This window comes from Emys orbicularis, chromosome 5 (assembly GCF_028017835.1).
Source record: "Emys orbicularis isolate rEmyOrb1 chromosome 5, rEmyOrb1.hap1, whole genome shotgun sequence".
In the NCBI taxonomy this organism is placed as follows: domain Eukaryota; kingdom Metazoa; phylum Chordata; order Testudines; family Emydidae; genus Emys; species Emys orbicularis.
The window spans coordinates 82425344-82444691 of NC_088687.1; the positions used below are offsets into that span (position 1 = coordinate 82425344).

Consider the following 19348-nt stretch of genomic DNA (forward strand, 5'->3'; position numbering starts at 1 on the left):
TCAAAATGTTGGGAAATGGGGTCTCAGCTAAGAAGTTAGGTTGCCGACCTACTGGCTGAATCATCGTTTTGCTTCCAAGTAAAAACTGCTGAAATGTCGATGTGTATGGGGGGATGTTTATATTCATGTTATAGAACCACTGATATTGTCTGGATTGGCAATGTAAATTGAAGAACAAAAATAGAGTAAAATTACCTAATGTTATCCTTCACCACCACTAAATAGCCTACGGTTCATTATGTGGCTTCAGATTGCTTTCATGCAGTAAATGTCTTTGCGCTCTTTAAGATGCTAACCCTGGACATATATTTTATCTGACTGAGAGGTTTTATTGAACACCAAGAATGACCCACATCCACATCAACATCCTTGAGGTTTTCTAAATGTTTCTAACTTAAAAACAGAACAAGCCTTGTATTGAAATATACCGCTGTTTTATATCAGAGTGTTTATATCCATATTTTGACAGCTGAATCGAAGTGACAGTGACAGCTCAACACTGGCCAAAAAGTCTCTCTTTGTGAGAAATGCCACAGAACGACGGAGCTTGAGAGTTAAAAGGGTAAGTGCCATCTACCTGAGCAGTGATCCACATATCTGCTACTTTTTTCTATTTAATTTTAAACCATCAACTTGATTTTAGGCGTCTGGAGTCTACAGAGTGATCTCAGCATCTCTTTGAAACACCCAGACTCCCTGGGATCCCAGATCCAAATCTTGACACAACTGTGACATGGCCCATCATCTTTCCAAAGCAGATAAACAGAGTTCCATTTAGGGTTAGTTGTTTCAGAGATATGCTGTACAGTGTATAAAAGTAATCAGGATCCTTCAATAATGTGACACACTATTTAAATATAAAATAATATATTATGCATGTTTATATACAGTATACATAAAGAACACACAGACAACATTCATCCTAAACATACTTTTGGTGGAAGGGTTGGGAAAATCCCATAGTTTCAAGGGTTCAACCATACTTTAAGTTTTCTTTTTCAATGAATTTCCTCCAAGAACTTTTGTGAATAATGAAGGGATTTGAAGGAGAAAAGGATATTATGACAATACATAAAATGAAATATATATTCTCACCTAGGGGGCTGTGTCCATTTTTGGTTACTAGGCTTCAGAGATACAACAAGCATTGAAAGGGTCTAAGGAAGGCTGACTGTACTTAGCAGGATGGCAGAGTTGATGTGGGAGAAGAGATTGCAAAGTCAGGGGGGTTTACTCTGACCATCATGTGAGAAAACTCAATTAAATTAAAGGAAGTAAATTTGAAGCACTGAAAGGGAAATACTTGTTTACAGACTATGGTCAATCTCTGGCATTCCCGAATCAGCAAGGTACTTTAGAAAATTAATAGTCCTACTGAAATCAATGGGACTACTCGCGCTTAAAGTTAGACATGTATTTAAGTGCCTTGCTGGATTGAGGCCTGCTACAGGAGGTCATTGAATCAAATGCTATGTCTGGAATTTTAGAAGTCCTGGATAATTTTGACTATTAATGACACATGCAGAGCTAGGAAAGCTAAAGACTGTTAAATCTCATACTTCATAATTGTGTTGCTGTGAGGGTCAGAAAGCAATTTTTCTCTAAGGCTTTTGGTCTACACATAAATTATTCTCCGACAATAGCTACATCAGTCAAGGGAGTGAAAAAACCATACCCCTGACTGACATAGTTATGCCAACAAAAGCCCCACTGTAGATGCAGCTACAGGTCTGTCGCATCTTACGCGCATTTAACATGCGCGATTTCAGCTTTACGCGGTCGGCAAAAACAAAAAAAAGAGAAAAATAACAATTTTAATACTGTACCTGTAGTGCGGGCGATTCCACCCGCCATTCAACTCAATGTAATTTTGACTATACGCGGTTTTCGCTTTATGTGCTAACTGCGGAACGGAACCCCCGCGTAAGATGAGACTCGCCTGTAACTTCATGAGAGAGGGCTTCTGGCAACATAGCTAATGTCATTCAGGGAGGTAGTGTTCTGATAGACAGAAAAACTCCTGGAAGTGGAGGCTTCATCTACATTGGGGGCTATGCTGGCATGGCTATTCTGGCATAGCCATACGGCATCTGTAATGTACAAACTATAGGAGTTTTACAGCATCTTGTGAAGCTTTAGGCACTGGCTGCTGCCAGAAGCAGAGTTCCAGAGTAGATGGCCTGTGGACTTTGACCTGATCTGGTATGGCAACTTGTGCTCAGAAAAAATAAATGTGAACATTCCTTACCCAACTGGCAACTCCTTACCTCAGCCTTTGTATATTAAATGTACTCTTACTTTTTATTACATTATCATTCCTGAACAATTCAGCCTGCGTGCCAGTCGATCATGCGAAGAGCTACGCAAGAGCACCCTGTACGCACTTCTCTTGACTTGGAGCTGGACCTCCAGGCATCTCGGACGCGACAGAATCGGCTGAACGATGAACTTCAGGCACTGCGCGATCTTAAACAGAAGCTTGAGGAGATGAAAGCCAGAGGAGAGACTGACCTTCCCCAGTGTGTGTTGGAGGATGAGCGATTCCAAAAGGTCTTGAAACAAGCTGAAAAGCAGGTATAAATAGTGAACAACTCCATCACTTTATGATAAGCACTCCTTTATTTCCAGGGAGGGCTGTGCTTAAAAACCTAGTAGTTATAGTCTGGTTGTGAAGGAAGCACAAATGAAAAATGTCCTGTAATGTGTCTATAGATGGAATGGGTCCATAGTAGTATTAAACAAAAAAAATTAAAAACCCTTTACTATAGGTTCTTTGATAGATTTGGTTGTTTAGATGTTTTTAGAAGATATTTACAGGAGTATCAAGTTTAACTAAATACAAAGCTGAATTATGTAACATGAGTAAAAGATCATGGGAAATCTAAGGAAAAAATCTACTAAAGAATGAATCCAGGATCAAGTAATTATTTATTTATTTAAACCTAGAATTCGCTAAACACCAGAAGTAATGTTATTCTAAAGTTGAACATCAAATTGAGTAGCCAATTAATTTGGAGGTGAAACGCTCTTTTTCATTTGGAGGCGGGGTTTGTGTTCTGAAACAAAATAGAAATCCGTTTAAAGGTTTAATAATCTTAAATCCCAGTCTTCCTCCCATTGAAGTCAATGTTTTTATTTTGTTTGGGGGGGGAGGGAGTTGCTATTCAGTGGTAGCTGGCTCAAACTCTACACAGATGTAGCTGAATAGAAACCTCAACAAAGAGGGCATAGAGAGGCAGAAGCCATGATATGAGACTATAGGCTGTAATAATACCTGTGGAGGCACTGTGCAGCAGCCCCACAGGACCTCCACCCCAGTTGTTTGTCCTTCAGAACACCCTTCTTCTGACTTATTTTGGGGAGGGATAGCTCAGTGGTTTGAGCATTGGCCTACTAAACCCAGGGTTGTGAGTTCAATCCTTGAGGGGGCCACTTAGGGATCTGGGGCAAAATTAGTACTTGGTCCTGCTAGTGAAGGCAGGGGGCTGGACTCGATGACCTTTCAAGGTCCCTTCCAGTTCTAGGAGATAGGATATCTCCATTAATTAATTAAAAGACTTTGGCCAGGGAGAGCTGAGTTTCACCCACCAAGAGGTAGGTGCATTTCAGAAAAGATTAAAAAATAAGTAAGAAATGGTATGTAAAATAGTCTACTGATTAGAGCAATGTAGGGGCTCACATTGCCTGGATAAATTACTGGATCTACCACAGACTCTCGGGAAGCAAGGCACATATCCTCTCTGTCCCTCAGTTCCTTGTTTTCTAAAATGGTTATGTAATACTAGCACACAGTAGCGTGGAGGGCTCCGCGTTGGGAAAAGTTCTTGGAGATTCTTGGGTGAAATGTGCCGACAGTGCAAAGTTTGTTATTTTTATCCACGTGGATTCTTTGTGTATGTTTAAGCTCCTTCTTGTTGTTTTGTAACTAGAAAAGTTTGATTATTTAAGAAAAAAAGATAAATTTGTTAAGCAATTGAGTATCAGACCTTATTTCTACCACTACACTTTAGCAAATATGAAGCTATTACCTTATTAAAAACTAAGGGATTACTCCAATCCATAGTTATCCCCATTACCATGTACATATCTCTGCATTAGTTAGTACTGTAAAGGTCCCTTAATACTTATTATTTCATATTTACTATCTAAATTTAGCCAGTCCCTCAAGGAAGTACCCAATGTATTCAGTATTTACATTTCTTGTGTCAGGGGACCAATGGCTGAAGTTCTCATCCCTCTCAGTGCAAAGCCTAGGCTTTTGTGGAGAATTAAGGAGAATGGCATCCACCCCCAAGTTGCATTCAGGTTGTAATGCTACAGTACAGTCCCTTCTAATGCCTCTGTTCCAGGCTACGAATCAGTCTCTCTGCACCTTCTACAGCTGTCTACACTGAGAGCTTGTAGGATACTCTCTGCGGTTGGGTTGAGTGGTTGTGGTTGGTTGTTTTAGTACTGATGCAGTCCCCAACAGAGCTAGCAATGTTGAAAATGCTATTGTAGACTGGCTGCTAGTGCCACTTTATCACTGTGTTGGCTAAACAGGCTAGTCTAGACAACATGGTCGTATTTCTTTACAAAGCCTGCGAGTCCCAGCATAGTTAGGACCAATACGGCTACAGCAAGTGTGGGAGAATTTTAGATAATCTTCAGTGAAAACGAAACCTGAAGGCGTGGGGGATTCCCCAGTAACCAATGTAAACAAAAATTCAGTGGTCCCTTTCTGGCCTGCTACAACAGTCCCACCACAGCAACCTATTTGGAGCCAATGTGGAGACCTCCCCTGCACATATAGGGTGTATAGCCTCCACTCCAACAGGGCTAGTGTGATCATCCATAATGCAGAGAGCCTTGTATAGTTCCTCTGCAATAGGATGTATTTCTTCTGGTTTGAATAGGGTTAAGGAGACAGAAGAGATCAGAAAAAATAGAAACATTATCCAGCATTTCAAAATAAGTTTTAGGTGTCTTAATATTTTAATAATAAATAAAATGAGTTCCCTAAAACAGCTCTCATCACATGCTCAGTATTTACATATCTGGAGTATAGTCCTCTAAAGTTCTGATCCACTGTACCCTTCTGGGAAAGATTTCCAAATTTCATTAAAAAAAAAAGCCCATTCGGTTTCCCTGTTTTGTAAATTAACCTCTCCATATGGAGATAATCTGTAATATGAGGTTAATGCCACATAGACAAATCTTTGGTTTCAGCACCCTTTTTACATGTTATGCTTGCAGAACTGATTTTTTTTTAAAGTGCAATTGCAGAAATAAAGACATATATCTTACCAACTGTATAGTAAAACAAAACTGCCATCCACAGATGTTTCTTTTTAGGCAGTATAAAACCCGATATAAATGTTGGGCCTGAGTCAAAACCTCAGATCTTAAACATCCCCTGACAGAATTAATTCAAATTTATGTTTTGAGGGTCTCTCATTTTTAAGACGTTTTGAACTGGTATCCTGTGCTCTTTCATACTGCAATTCAGTGTAGGAAATTAGAACAGCTGTTCAGAAATGAATTGTTGCATTGAATCAATATGGAACTTATTCACCCCAGGCATTAATCTGCTCAGAGGCTGCCAAACTGTGCTCTGTAGAGCACTTTTTAGTGGTCTGCAGAGAGTTGGGTGATAGCTGTTCACCTGGTTTTCAGCTGAGAAAAATGGAGCAAGTGGGAAGGAGAAGTAGAAAGAACAGCAAAAGTTAGACATTTTTATTCTTTTTTTCCAAAAGATCTAAACACTCATATTAAATGTCTGCAAAGTAGACAATGACTGCTTGCTATAACAGACAAAACCACTGCTAACTCCAGTGTTCGGATCCAAGGAACAGGTTTATTTCAGCATAGGTACAAAGTACCACACCTCAGTGATCAATTGAGGGTGGCGGGCCAGTGAACAGGCTGCACGCAGCCTAGGCAAAGACTTAACGTCTCAGTACAGTCTTTTATACCCAAGCTAATTCTGTATTTTTATCAATATCCCTCTCCTCTGATTCATTACATAATAATAAAGTTTTATGAACAAATATAACATTCTGCATTGTGCCCTAAATTGTATAACTTGTTTACTTGTATAACTGGTGAATTTGTCTGGTACTTTGGGGACTTTCCTTGTTTATTCTGATTATATTTGGCTGGGTCATTGTGACTTTTCATTGTAACTTCATCCTTGTTGTGTACCCAAATATCAGGGACATTTCAAGAGCTGAATAAGAAAATACACAGTAAGTTAAATCTGAATTAGCCAAATGGCTTTGTTTTGCACTTCTTCCCAAAAAGGGTTATTTACAGGTAACCCTAAAAACTAGCCAACTCATTGTATTGATTATATTGGTTATGCACCTCCTTATATATTAGTAGTGAGTGTGTGTGTGTGTGTGTGTGTGTGTGTGTGTGTGTGTGTGTATGATCGATTAAGTACACTTAAGCCCTTACCACTTTACGTGAGGTAAATTCACCTAATCACTGTCTCAGCTCCTTACACTGATGAAGGGAGATGATCTCCACATTCATGAATGGGGAGGGGAGATGGTCCATTCTGTTGGTAAGGGGAGAAGAGAAAATGTCTATCATCATGTGGGTCTGTTCTGTACAATGATTTGAGAACTCATGCGCTTAGACAGGGGAGAGCTTTCCTGTGCTCAGTTGTCTTGAGGCTCACTCACCTCTTCACCTACAGTGTGTGATGTGGTAGCTTGGTGATGCTGCACTGAGCTTTAATAAAACTGGAGTTAGCGAGAGCCAAATGATCTGCATTGCTTTTTTTCAGGGTGTCCTTGTCCCCTCCATACCCACAGGTGAAAGGTATGGGGGAGAAGCAGCAAAAGCAGAGTGCAGCCTCTGTGGCATCTTCCACTACCCCCATGGAGTCCAAGTTGTGTGTCCTGGGCAAGGTTGGGACAAGGACGGTGTGTGGGTTCTACTGGTGGTGGCAACATTCCCTCATGTAACCCTCTTGCCACCAAGGGGTCTCTAAGAGCAATGGTTAGTGGGGGATCCCAATCAGAAACCATACTGCTGTGGGTTCAGAAGAAGTTGGAGGTGAGGGTGGGAGGGGCTGGGGAGCCAGTACAGAGGCACAGGGCCTGTTTACTGAGGTATCTGCCTCCATGGATTTCCCAAGATCAGCTGAAGCGTCTGCTGCTTCCATTGGGGGAAGGTGCAAACTCAGCCCCTTCCCAATTAAATATGAGAGTGCAGGCTCATGGTGCCTCCAGTACCTGATGTAGGAATTGCTCAGGTAGGGGAAACAGGGCCTGCAACTCAGTTACTGAAAGTGCTCTGAAAACACACTTCTCCACTGCTATTTTTTTCAGGTTTTGAAATGGGAGCCGCAAGCACTTTGATAAATGGATTGGTGGGCAGAGATGTAATAGGTCATTTCAGGTCTGGCAGAGTGGCCAGTCTGTTGCCCCTGCCTGTAGTGCTAGCACAAACTCCTTGGGTGCTGTTAAGTACTGAAGTGAACTAATTCAAGGCTTTGTATAACAAAAAGCCCTACCAGTAATTCTTTCAAGTGCTGTCCCCAGATAATTACTAACTGTAAGCTGTGGCATGATCATGATGTACTATATCGCTCCTTACATCCATACTAAAAGGTTACCTGGTATCACCAGAACTTCTATAAATGCCTCTCTATCCTTTATTAAAATGATTTTGTAACATTTTGCAGAAGCAAGTGAAACACTGAGACCCACACCTGTCTTACCAGGAAGGGAGAGAATTGGGGCTATTTTATCTTTCTTGAACCGTAGAAAAAAACCATTACCATGTGGCTGTGACCTTTTCTGCCCTGTGCTGAAAATGCAGATCTGACCCAGGGAGAGCTTTTTCCAGATCTGCTGAGAATTTTCTTTTGACAGTCTGTCTTTCTCACTGTAGATGTTTTGTTTCTGCTTTTATCAGAGACAGCACATTCCTTTCCTGCTATTTACTCGTAAATGTGGTACCATTTCCAGAAATTTCATAGATATGTGAAGTGAAAATAAAAGTAGAAAACTTGAAATGGTATATGTTTACATATTGCGATAGTCAACATTAGCTGGGAATGCTTGTGATTTTAACAGATGGACACTGACAAAACATGTATTAATGTTCCAAGTGTTACTTTACATTGCCAGAAATAAGTTGCAGATTGCTATTCTTGCTGTTTATAGACTGTGCTTGCTAGTGTCCAAGAACTAATGGGGAAAATATTTCTGTATTAACCTCAATTTTAAAATCTGACTTGATATTTTGAGGGGAGAGAGGGATTTCCAGGGGGATGGGTGTGTGGTTTCAGCAGTGATACTAATAAACACTGACCATAGCTTTATTCGGGGTGGTAAGTTTCCTATAATCACTGGTGCAGAGACACGATGCAAGTATAGTAGAACAATTTTTTAATATAATGATCGTTTACATACAAGAAAAAAAGCTATTTTTGCTGCTTTGTTTTTCCTTCTCTCACCTTTAAAATGTATGGTTAAGTATTAATGTTCTGAAGTGGATATTTTCTCTTATATTATTGCAGAATTGCTTCTATTTAAAAAAATGAAGTGCAAGAAATAGGAGTGTATTTAAAAAATGTCAGTACAATAGACTTTGTTGTTGAAGGTAAATTAGTGATGTTCATTTTCAACAGGTTGCAAGTGTGCTGCTTTTTGTAGCCGTACATTTAAGGTATGTCTTCATAGCATTTTGGAGCAAGCAGGAGCGAGCCTCCCAGTGTGTGTAGACAGACTTGGGCTAGCAGGGTTCACACTAGCACTCTAAAAGTAGCTGTGTAGACAGCACTTTGAAGCTGTGGCTCAGGCTGGAACTTAGCTCTGAAGTCTAGGGAGGGGGATGGGCTCTCACTTGCTCCAAAATGCTGCCTGGCTGTACCCCAACTCCACAGTGCAATTCGGTGACTGCCACAAAAATACTATTTTCTAGGGCTGTGAAGCAATTAAAAAAATTAATCACAATTAATCACACAATTAAAAAAAAAATAGAATACCGGTTATTTTAATATTTTTTGGATTTTTCTACATTTTCAAATATACTGATTTCAATTACAGCACAGAATACAAAGTGTACAGTGCTCACTTCTTATTTATTTTTGATTACAAGTATTTGCACTGGTAAAAAAATATATATATATTTTTCAGTTCACCTAATACAGGTACTGTAGTGCAATCTCTTTATCATGAAAGTTAAACTTACAAATGTAGAATTATGTACCAAAAAACAACTGCATTCAAAAATAAAACAATGTAAAACTTTAGAACCTACACATCCACTCAGTCCTATTTCTTGTTTAGCCAATCACTCAGACAAACAAGTTTGTTTACATTTGCAGGAGATAGCGCTGCCCGCTTCCTGTTCACAATGTCATCTGAAAGTGAGAACAGAAGTTCTCATGGCACTATTGTAACTGGCGTTGCAAGATATTTACGTGCCAGATGCTCTAAAGATTCATATGTCCCTTCATGCTTCAACCACCATTCCAGGGGACATGTGTCCACGCTGATGATGAGTTCTGCTTGTTAACGATCCAAAGCAGAGTGGTCTGATGCATGTTCATTTTCATTATCTGAGTCAGATGTCACCAGCAGAAGGTTGATTTTCTTTCTTGGTGGTTTGGGTTCTGTAGTTTCCGCATCAGAGTGTTGCTCTTTTAAGACTTCTGAAAGCATACTCCACACCTCATCCCTCTCAGATTTTGGACGGCACTTCAGATTCTTAAACCTTGGGTCGAGTGCTGTAGCTATTTTTAGAAATCTCACATTGGTACCTTCTTTGTGTGTTGTCAAATCTGCAGTGAAAGTGTTCTTAAAACAAACATGTGCTGGGTCATCATCCGACTGCTTATAACATGAAATATATGGCAGAATGCAGGTAAAACAGAGCAGGGGACATAAAATTCTCCCCCAAGAAGTTCAGTCACAAATTTAAGTAACGCATTATTTTTTTAACAAGCATCATCAGCATGGAATCATGTCCTCTGGAATGGTGGCCGAAGCATGAAGAGGCATACACATGTTTAGCATATCTGGCATGTAAATACCTTGCAATGCCAGCTACAAAAGTGCCCGTTCTCACTTTCTGGGGACATTGTAAATAAGAAGAGGGCAGCATTATCTCCCGTAAATGTAAACAAACTTGTTTGTCTTAGCGATTGGCTGAACAAGAAGTAGGACTGAGTGGACTTGTAGGCTCTGAAGTTTTACATTGTTTTGTTTTTGAGTGCAGTTATGTAACAACAACAAAATCTATATTTGTAAGTTGCACTTTCATGACAAAGCAATTGCACTACAGTACTTGTAGGAGGTGAATTGAAAAATACTATTTCTTTTGTTTATTATTTTTACAGTGCCAAATATTTGTAATAAAAAAAATGTACACTTTGATTTCAATTACAACACAGACTACAGTATATATGAAAATGTAGAAAAAAATCCAAAATATTTAATAAATTTCAATTGGTATTCTATTGTTTAACGGTATGATTAAAACGGCAATTAATAGCGATTAATTTTTTGATTAATCGTGTGAGTTAACTATGATTAATCGACAGCCCTACTATTTTCCTTAGCAATACTAAAACAAATGGTCATTTGTAAGTAATAGATCTAAAATTGTTAACATTAGAGGGGCTAAGCTCTAGTCACAAGCCAGTCTCTTTTTAAGAAGCTGGTAAGATGAGCATTGTAGAGAAGTATAAATGGGCAGAAATATTTTAAATATGAGGAAGGCACCTTCTCTTTCCCTTTTGTAACTAAACACTTGGCCAGGCAATGACTGGTATTGTTCAAACTGGCATGGCCCTAGTCAGTTATAAACCCAGGAAATAATTTATCTCACCTCAGGCATCTAGCTAGTGGAGGTGGTGGTGCATTCTTTCCTTTTCTAAATTAATGCCCAGCTCCCTATTGAAGCGATACTCATCGCTTCTACTTGAGATGTCAGAAACTTTGTGCTATGTTCCATTAACTCCCTTGTATAAAGAGATTTTGCCTGATGAGTTTAACTCCACAGTCTTCCTCCTACAGCCTCTTTGAAATTGTCAGTTGCTGGATGTTGTAATTTTTCCCCTCTACAGGCTGAACAATCAAAGGAGGAACAGAAACAGGGTTTAAGTGCTGAAAAATTGATGAGAAAAGCTTCCAAGGATGTATGTCGGTTACGGGAACAGAGCCAGAAAGTGCCACTGCAAGTGCAGTCGTTCAGGTACAGCATGTTCCGGTTGGTCTTCTGGCACTTCTAAAGCTGTAAAGTTAGTCCGTCTACGCTCGCCTTTTCAGAATGTCCTTTTATTTAGAATTGGTCAATTTGCTGCAGTGTTGCAACATGAATTATCAATGAGTGTAAGCCAATATGCCAGTGCTATATTAGTCAAAACCTAAATCTTCTCTTAATGTAGGGTTCTGATGTGTAACAGTTTAGTGATTTCAGAGACTAAATAACAGAGTTGGGGGAGAAAGGGCAGAATTTCAAGTAACAGAGATTCTTTGGCATAATTTTAGTAAATCTCCCTGATGCCAATCAATCTAGAACACATAATAGTGAGTGTTAAGGCAATATGCATTTGACCAGGAAATCCTCATAACTGGCACCATAACTGGCTGGCTGGCTGTGAGGCTTTGGCTCCCTCCAGTCCCTTTTGATAGCCAGCAGGGAGAACCAAGACAGGTAGAGATTGTTTTATGGGGTTTGTTCAGCATAAACCAGAAATGAAATCTTGTAAATTTAATTTCTGTTGGTTTTGCCTGTAATTAATTCTTAAGAGGTTGTGGTTCTAGCCTTAGGCTCATGCTATTAAATGCAAGATTGGTGGTTAATAGTATCACCTGTGGTGACTTAAGGATGAAGTACCTGAACTTGCTTGCATCACCAAAAGCTGGTAGGATGATACTGATGGGATCCATTTTGATGCAGCAGCCAGCTATTCAGTACAGAGTCAACCTAAGGAGAATGAGCAGGGAGGTAGTATGGCCATGCTGTTTGCCTCCAACTCAGAATACAGCAGTCACTCACTGCAGAATTGGATAAAATATATTGTCTTTATCTTATGTGTGAGTCTTGGAATGGAGATAATTTGGGACTAATTTTTGGGTGCTTATCAACCCATTGTTCTCCCAGATCTTGGCATGAACTATGGAAGCTCCTAACCATAGTGTTGTTGGAGGAATTGAGGCTGATAGTTACACGATGACTTTAACATCCATCGGGATGATAAAATCTTGGTATCATCTCTGAAGTTCCTGATGGCCATGTAACTATGTGAACTGGTAGCTACTGGCTCAGTTCACATAGTTGCACTCTTGATCTAGTGTTTTGAACTGGAGCTCAAGCTTAGGCAGTTGGAAACCAGGCTCAGTGTACTGGAGAAATAGCCCCCTACAGTTTGAGTTTAGGGTGCACCAGTCCTGTCAGGGGATGGACCTGTTTTAATGGTCCCCACTCAAAGACTAATGAAAGTAGAGCACCTCTAGGAGGCTCTGTGGGAAGATATTCCTGTGAAAGATCACTATTGAGGGGTTGGTAGAATATTCTAAACATTTATCATCCATGATCTATACAGCGTGTCCTATGCACCATCTTATCTGGCTTTGCCCTCATGGATTGCCTTGGTCTACAGATAACCTTTCACGGGTGAAGTGAGAATGATGACAGCAAAGTCTTCAGTGACGGAAATCTGGGGCTGATGTTGAGAGATTGAATCATAAAGAGTCTTTAAATTCTTATGCTATGGTTATGTGGGAGGCAAAGTAAAGATTCTTTGCCTCTGCCATATAATCCAAAACATCTCAATCAGTAGATTAGGTTTGGGTGACAGATAGCTTGTTGATCAGAGCTGCCTTCATGGGGTAGTTGGTAAAGTTCTTCCAGTTATGAGGGATATGGTGTGAATAAAACTGAGCAGATCTGGGCTTGGCTGCCTGCTACTGTGAATGGGAGGCTACTACTGTGATCAGGAGTCAAGTTCAATCTAATTCAATGAGAGCTATTAGAGGTGTTTTGCTGTCTTTTTGAATTCACTTCATTCTTGGCAGGTAAAGGTCAGCAGAAGAGTAGTAGGTCCGTTGCTAGTGGAGATTGTTGACCACCTCCTTCAGACTGGACATATAGATGGTTTCTGTTCAGGGAGCTGTTGTGCAACCTTTGCTCAAGAAACCAATATGTAACGTTGGCAATGTGGTTAAATGCCACCTGCTGTCTAGTTTCCCATTTTTGGTTAAGGTGATAGAGACAGTTATGAGTATCTAGATGCTCCAGATCTGCTTGAAACTTTTCAAATTGGTACAAACTTGGGTTTGGACTGGCATTGGTAGTAATGGTGGATGATCTCACACTGAAGTGTGAAGATCCTGGTGCCTGTGCTGATAAATCTGCTGTTTTCAATACTGTTCACTATGAAATGTTACAGATTTGCTGTAGACTGTAGCAAGAGTAGGCATAGCTGCTCTTTGGTGCCACCGTTCCTTCCTTTGCCGAATACTCGCCAAGAGTAGTGTGGCTCTTTATCCCCTAGGGGCAATGTCTTGTGGAGTTCAAGGTTCTGTTTTGTCCCTGTCTCTTTCATCGTGTCCACTGGGCTACCGAGAGGGCTAATGGGGAGGTACTTTCTGTATGCTGATGACATCGAGCTCTGTATCTTTCCCATATAAGCCATACATTACTGTTGAAAGCCGGTTCAGTGTCTGGATGAGATTGGCACATGCATGAGAGCTAGCTAGCTAACTGAAGCGCAATCCAGATAAGGCTGAGGTGATAATAGGTCTGGGGAAGCTACTGGAACATATAGTGACAATTCTATCAACCTCTTTTTGAGGGTATTCATGCAGCTTGTGATTCCTGCCCTGTTTTTCCCTTCCGCTAATTTTCTTTCTGAAAGTCTGGATCAGATGTCAAATGCTTTTTTAGCAGTGATTATTCCCCTTTTCATGCCATATTAGGATATAGGGTTACCGTGATCTCACTGTTATGATTACGAGTTTTTGTTGCTGCCACTGCTGTATTGAGAAGCTTCATTTTTTCTTCCACTGGAGCTTCTCTCTATTTTGATAAATCTGCATAATATAGGCCCTTCATTCCAGACTTCTCTGGCAACAGCATTCTCTGCAAGCATATTCATTGGATAGCTTGAAAGCACTGACCCTAAGGATTTTAGTCAATAGAATAAATTATTTGTACTTGAAATTTTTGCATAAAACCAATACTTTAAAGAGCTGTTCTCTTACGTTATTCATCATATACTGAAGCTGTTGGAGTTCTTGTGATATTTTAGCTGCTAATCACTTTAAAGGTTTCCTTAAACTTATTTTCTAATTCTAGGGAGAAGATAGCTTACTTCACAAGAGCAAAGATCAACATACCATCCCTACCAGCAGATGATGTATAATTACATTTTTCATTGAAGTATTTTTCCACTTGCTCATCTTTTTAGATGAACGTTTTGTAGTTATAGCCTCCTGCTTTTAAAGATCTTCTATTTTACATCCAACTATAAAGATGTTCATTTGTAAAATACAGCGAACTGAGTTCTTGTATGTTAAAAGGTGCAAAAAAACAAACAAACCACAACTACCAGAAAACCAAAGTAGAACAATTCTGGTACACCGATGCTAATTTTGTACAGTTTGTATGTATCGCATGTGTGCTCTTATTTTGTAAAGATGGAACAAAGGAAAGTGTGTATCCTGTTGAACCGCACTGTGTTGAGAAATATTACGTTCAACAGAAGATTGTTTATCTTTTCACTATTTTCACGTGAGCAGACTGTGAAGATGGCTGTTATGCCATGCAATATTTTTGTACAAGTGTGACTTTTATAGTTTGAAATTAACCATGAATGCAAGCTCCTTTCCAAAACAGCAAGGCTGCCTCGTAACAGGTGCTGTTTAGATTTCCGTCACCTACATTGGGATTTTGTTTCTGAAAACGATTTCTTGACTGTCCTTTTTATTTCTATGAAGAAAGAACATGGAATACTGAGTGCAGGAATATCCTTTTGTGAATGTACAGTACTTTGGGCTGCACTGTACAGTACTTTGCATCTGCAAGGTGGGGTGGGGGAAGGGAAGGGTAGACCAGTAACCCTAAAACCTCTTATAGTGAAACTACCAAAAGGGCAGCTGCTTTCTGAAGCTGAAGCTGAATCAAATTCACATCAAGGTGTTTATATATGAGTAGTCATACCACTGCGCTGTAAAATCTTACATTTAAATGTAACCTTTTGACCTAAATGTTGTTTACTTTTGTCAACAAGCAGTATGTAAAAAAGATCAGGTTCATGAAAAATTAAATCTGTGCTGTTGTCAGAAGAGGAAAAACTACCCATCAAATTCATAATGAATCCACTGACTCAAGTACCAGAAGTATTGTTGGTATAGAAATCCATACTGGAAAAGTCTGTGACCTAGAAAACCAAATATTTCAGTAGGATATGTACTACAGTTCTCTTTTTTTTTTTTTAAGTAAATAAAACACAAGCTGTTTTTCAGAATAATGATGGTTCAAGTTGAACAAGCTTAAGGAGTAAATGTGAACAAGATGTCTATCAAAATAGAATTTTAGCTTATCTGACCAGACCTTTTTGTTACAAAATGTGGGTGTGCTTGTCATAGTCCCTGGGGAAGCATGCTACTGCATCAGATGTGGAATAAAGCATCTACAACACACTGTTTGGTAAAACAAAACTTTGTGGTTGATCTTATCGCCAAAACGATGTAACTAAACTTGTATCTACAGTACATAATCTCTGAAGATTTTTGAAAAAAATGTTAAATTCAAAGTTGTTTTTTTTTTTTAATTCTGTGGATAGAATCTTTGTCCTTAACCTACAGATTATATTGACAAGCCACCTATACATAGTACTTCACTTTTCCAGAAAGTAATTAGTCTTGTTGAAAGATGAAGAGAACATAGCTACAATATGTTTGCAAATGTCTTCTAAGTTCAAGGTAAGAAAATTCTGTGCCTAGAATCTTTTGTTAAACACACCAAGGATTTTCTTGTGCTACACAAATACATTTATTATTTCAAATCCTTTAAATGTATAACTGGATGCCACACAGTTTTGAACAAGTGCCAGTCAGGCCAACTGACTGAGCATAATTCTTCATGGATATCCATTTATTGCTGTTCTTCTTCTTTTTTTTTTTTTTTTTAAGACTACTAGAAACAAGAAGATATGATTCATGCTTGTGAGGTCAAATTTTAAAAACAAAAGTTTGACATTTAATGTAGAGGTGAAATGAAGGTTGACTGTTTCAGCTTCTCAGTTTGATTATATAAAATGTTTGTAGGATGTGTAGAATTGTACCGTATGATTTATTTTTTTATTTATTTACAGTCTTATTTATGTTCTGTTAAATATAGTTCAGTTCTGGCCATTTAAAATGTTTGACATTAAACTATTGTGGGAAATATTTACAGCTTTCTAAATTCTTGCCAGACTAGCTGCTGTTTGTTTATATGTTGAATGACATTCAGAGGAGTATAAAAAAATAAATTCTGATTGGGTGTGGTCAAGACTGTAAAGTTTTAGTTTGCAAAATTTTCTCATTTTTAAAATGAGACAGACTTAAATGTATAAGCTCTTTCTCCTCACTTTCCAAATCATTAATAGTGTTACCAACTTATTTATAGGCAGATTTTAACAATTCTGGGGTTTTTTGTTTTTGTTTTTACTAATTCAAGTTATTCACACTGCTGAAACATTCAACAGACTGAACTAAAAGTGGATATGAACAAACCATAAAGTTCAAATTTATAAATATTACTCTTAAAGAAGTAGAGTTTACGCTGCACAGGGGCTAACGAATATAGTAATTAGTTCTCATGTTTCAGTTATCAGTATGTAATTGCAATTGTGTATATCAAAATTAAGTATTACAGGTACAAAACAATATTATTGTTTAGCCAAATGAACAAAGTTCAGCAGAAATTGTTATAGGATACAAATCAAGTAATTTTAAAATCTTTTTTTACTATTGCTATGTTTATACTGTATTAAGTATCGAATGCTCAGGACTGAACTAAATATTTAATCAGGTTATATTCCGAATGTGTTTCTGTTCTAATTTTGTCTGTAAAAGTATGCAAATACATCACATAGATTAACTTTCGTCTCTGCACTTTCAATGTGTTTCAGTGATTTGAAAAAAATAAAAAAATGTTAACAAAGCTGTTTTGTAGACTAGTGTTTAATTTTAGTGAATTCTTTGATTTCTGGGCTGTCTCTGAGCTCTTTGCAAAAGCAGATGTTCACTTACCATTTTTGTTAACTTCAGAAAGTCACTGCAGTGTTACTATCGATCACTGCTAATCCTTAGGATTGTGGCATATCATGCTGATGAAAGTGCTCTCATCATTTTTCACTTAAACTCCATTGTTAATGTCCAAGTAGGTTCACTGCTCATCAAAATGGTGTATAATAGCTATGACCACAACCATCCAAAGTGCAAACTTCCACATGCGGGCAACACAGCTCAGTATTGTCCTGGAATATATTCTAGGCCTGAGGCTTTTATGAGCTACCGTTTGTGCCAATGCGTGTGGTGCTTTTGTGATGGAGAAAATTTGAGGTCTATATACATTGATAGTACCAAAAATATATTTACATGTGACATAAGATAGGCTTGGAACGCTGGACTCCACTTTACCACATTAACCTCCCTCCTCTGCTCTCTGTCACCCCAGCACATAAGAGAACAGAGAGACTGAGGTAGAGCCTCAGATGGTGTAAATGGCCATAGCTCTGCTGAAGTCAGTGGAGTTATGACTACTTGCACCACCTGAGGATCTACCCTACTAGGTCTTGCATAAACATTTTTAATGGACACCTAGAACTTTCTTGCCCATTACCTTCTTGTCACAGCAAATCCACCAATGCAAAATATTTAGGCTGCTTAAGTGTTGGAAATACGTAAGTCAAAGAAAAATGCTTGCTTAATTAGGTAAATTAAGTCACTGGGAGTTTTTTCCATTTAATGTAATAGAATCAGGCCTATATTCCGTAATAGGAAATCCAAAATTCATACTTTAGATCCATAGTAAGTTATTTTTATATGCCAGATACATTGATCAACACGTGAAAATGTGTGGTAACTTTTTAAACTAAACATCCATATATTATGATTTTGTATCTTATTTAGCAGATCTGCACAGTCATAAACTGTATTATCATATAGGCAGATACAATCAAAGTAATTATTCTAGTCACTGTTAAGTTTCAATTGTTTTTTCTCTCCACACTGAACATGAAAATGGTTTACCAGACTTGCAGGAAGGATGCAGTTTTCAAACTTGGTGATTAAAGGGAATAACAAAGTTAAAAAAAATCTAACACCTTGTAGGTGAGGTGGTTCATCTGTGTCAGATAAACCTACAAATCCTGAACTGAAAAGTTTGATTCTTCTAGTAGAGTCTTAACGGAAACTGATATCTGCCCTTCTTAAAGTCTCTTAAATGTTCAGGTCTATATTTCCAATTTACAAATGTTAATATGCAGTGGCAGAAATTCAAGATACCTAACGAACTGACAATTTGTGATCTTTAGTTGAACAAGCTGTGCATATAAGTAATGACTCCTTGCATCACAAGAATCTACCAAACCAGCCAGAAAATAGTGCATCCCCAAATTCCCATCTGGGACAATCTCCAGGATAGCCTCATTCCAAAATGTCTGTGTTATAACATGGGTAACGCAAGAAACTGGGGGCAAGGTTCAAATTCCAGATATCCATAAAAGTATTCCTTTATGCAATAAACAGTCATTTCTTTAGTTCATGTTGTGAAGCTCCCATTTTCAGGCAGTCCAAAAACTAGAGATCAGAAGACTCAGTCCAAGCCCATTTGACGTAGACGCTAAAATCCTGAACTCTGCAGGCAAAGCTAATAAAGAATCAAAATCCTTACACTGTGTTCCTCTTGATTCGTCTTGAACAGTACAGGTTTGCCAGAGTCCCATGGTCAGTTAAATCCAAATTGAGATTTTTCCAGTCTGACAAATTATTAGCACCAGTTAAAACTTATCCTAACAAAAATAATAAAATTCCAGCTAATTGCATCCTACTTATGTGGGCTAAATCCATTTTAATAATAGAGTCCAAATACTTTAGGAATATCTCTACCAACTACTACAGATACATTTTCTGTTTAGTGCTTGTTGCACTAAACATAAACTTTGTAAACTGTGAAATATTTCCCCCTCTTTTATATGCTATTTCATAAAAGGACTTTGACAGATCTAGTTTTATCTGGTTCCATGTGGATTTGTTTTGAGTATAGAGAAATAACGTGATAAATCAGTAATTCAAAGATGTGGCTGCAACTGGGCTCATATTCCATTGGTTTTGCTTTGCAGACAATAGCT

At 38.5% G+C, this 19348-nt stretch overlaps 1 protein-coding gene and 1 pseudogene across 1 annotated transcript in view; one reads left to right on the plus strand and one right to left on the minus strand.

The window, feature by feature from the left end:
- The window catches only part of WWC2 (WW and C2 domain containing 2), a 156441-nt gene extending 142070 nt beyond the window's left edge, over window positions 1-14371 (plus strand). The window contains exons 20-23 of the mRNA XM_065405033.1: window positions 470-562; window positions 2332-2574; window positions 11069-11196; window positions 14305-14371. Coding sequence (XP_065261105.1) covers window positions 470-562; window positions 2332-2574; window positions 11069-11196; window positions 14305-14371 — 531 coding nt within the window. The remainder of the gene's footprint in view (window positions 1-469; window positions 563-2331; window positions 2575-11068; window positions 11197-14304) is intronic.
- A 4198-nt stretch (window positions 14372-18569) lies between these two features.
- Window positions 18570-19067, minus strand: LOC135878846 (claudin-22-like; annotated as a pseudogene).
- Window positions 19068-19348: the final 281 nt, after the last annotated feature.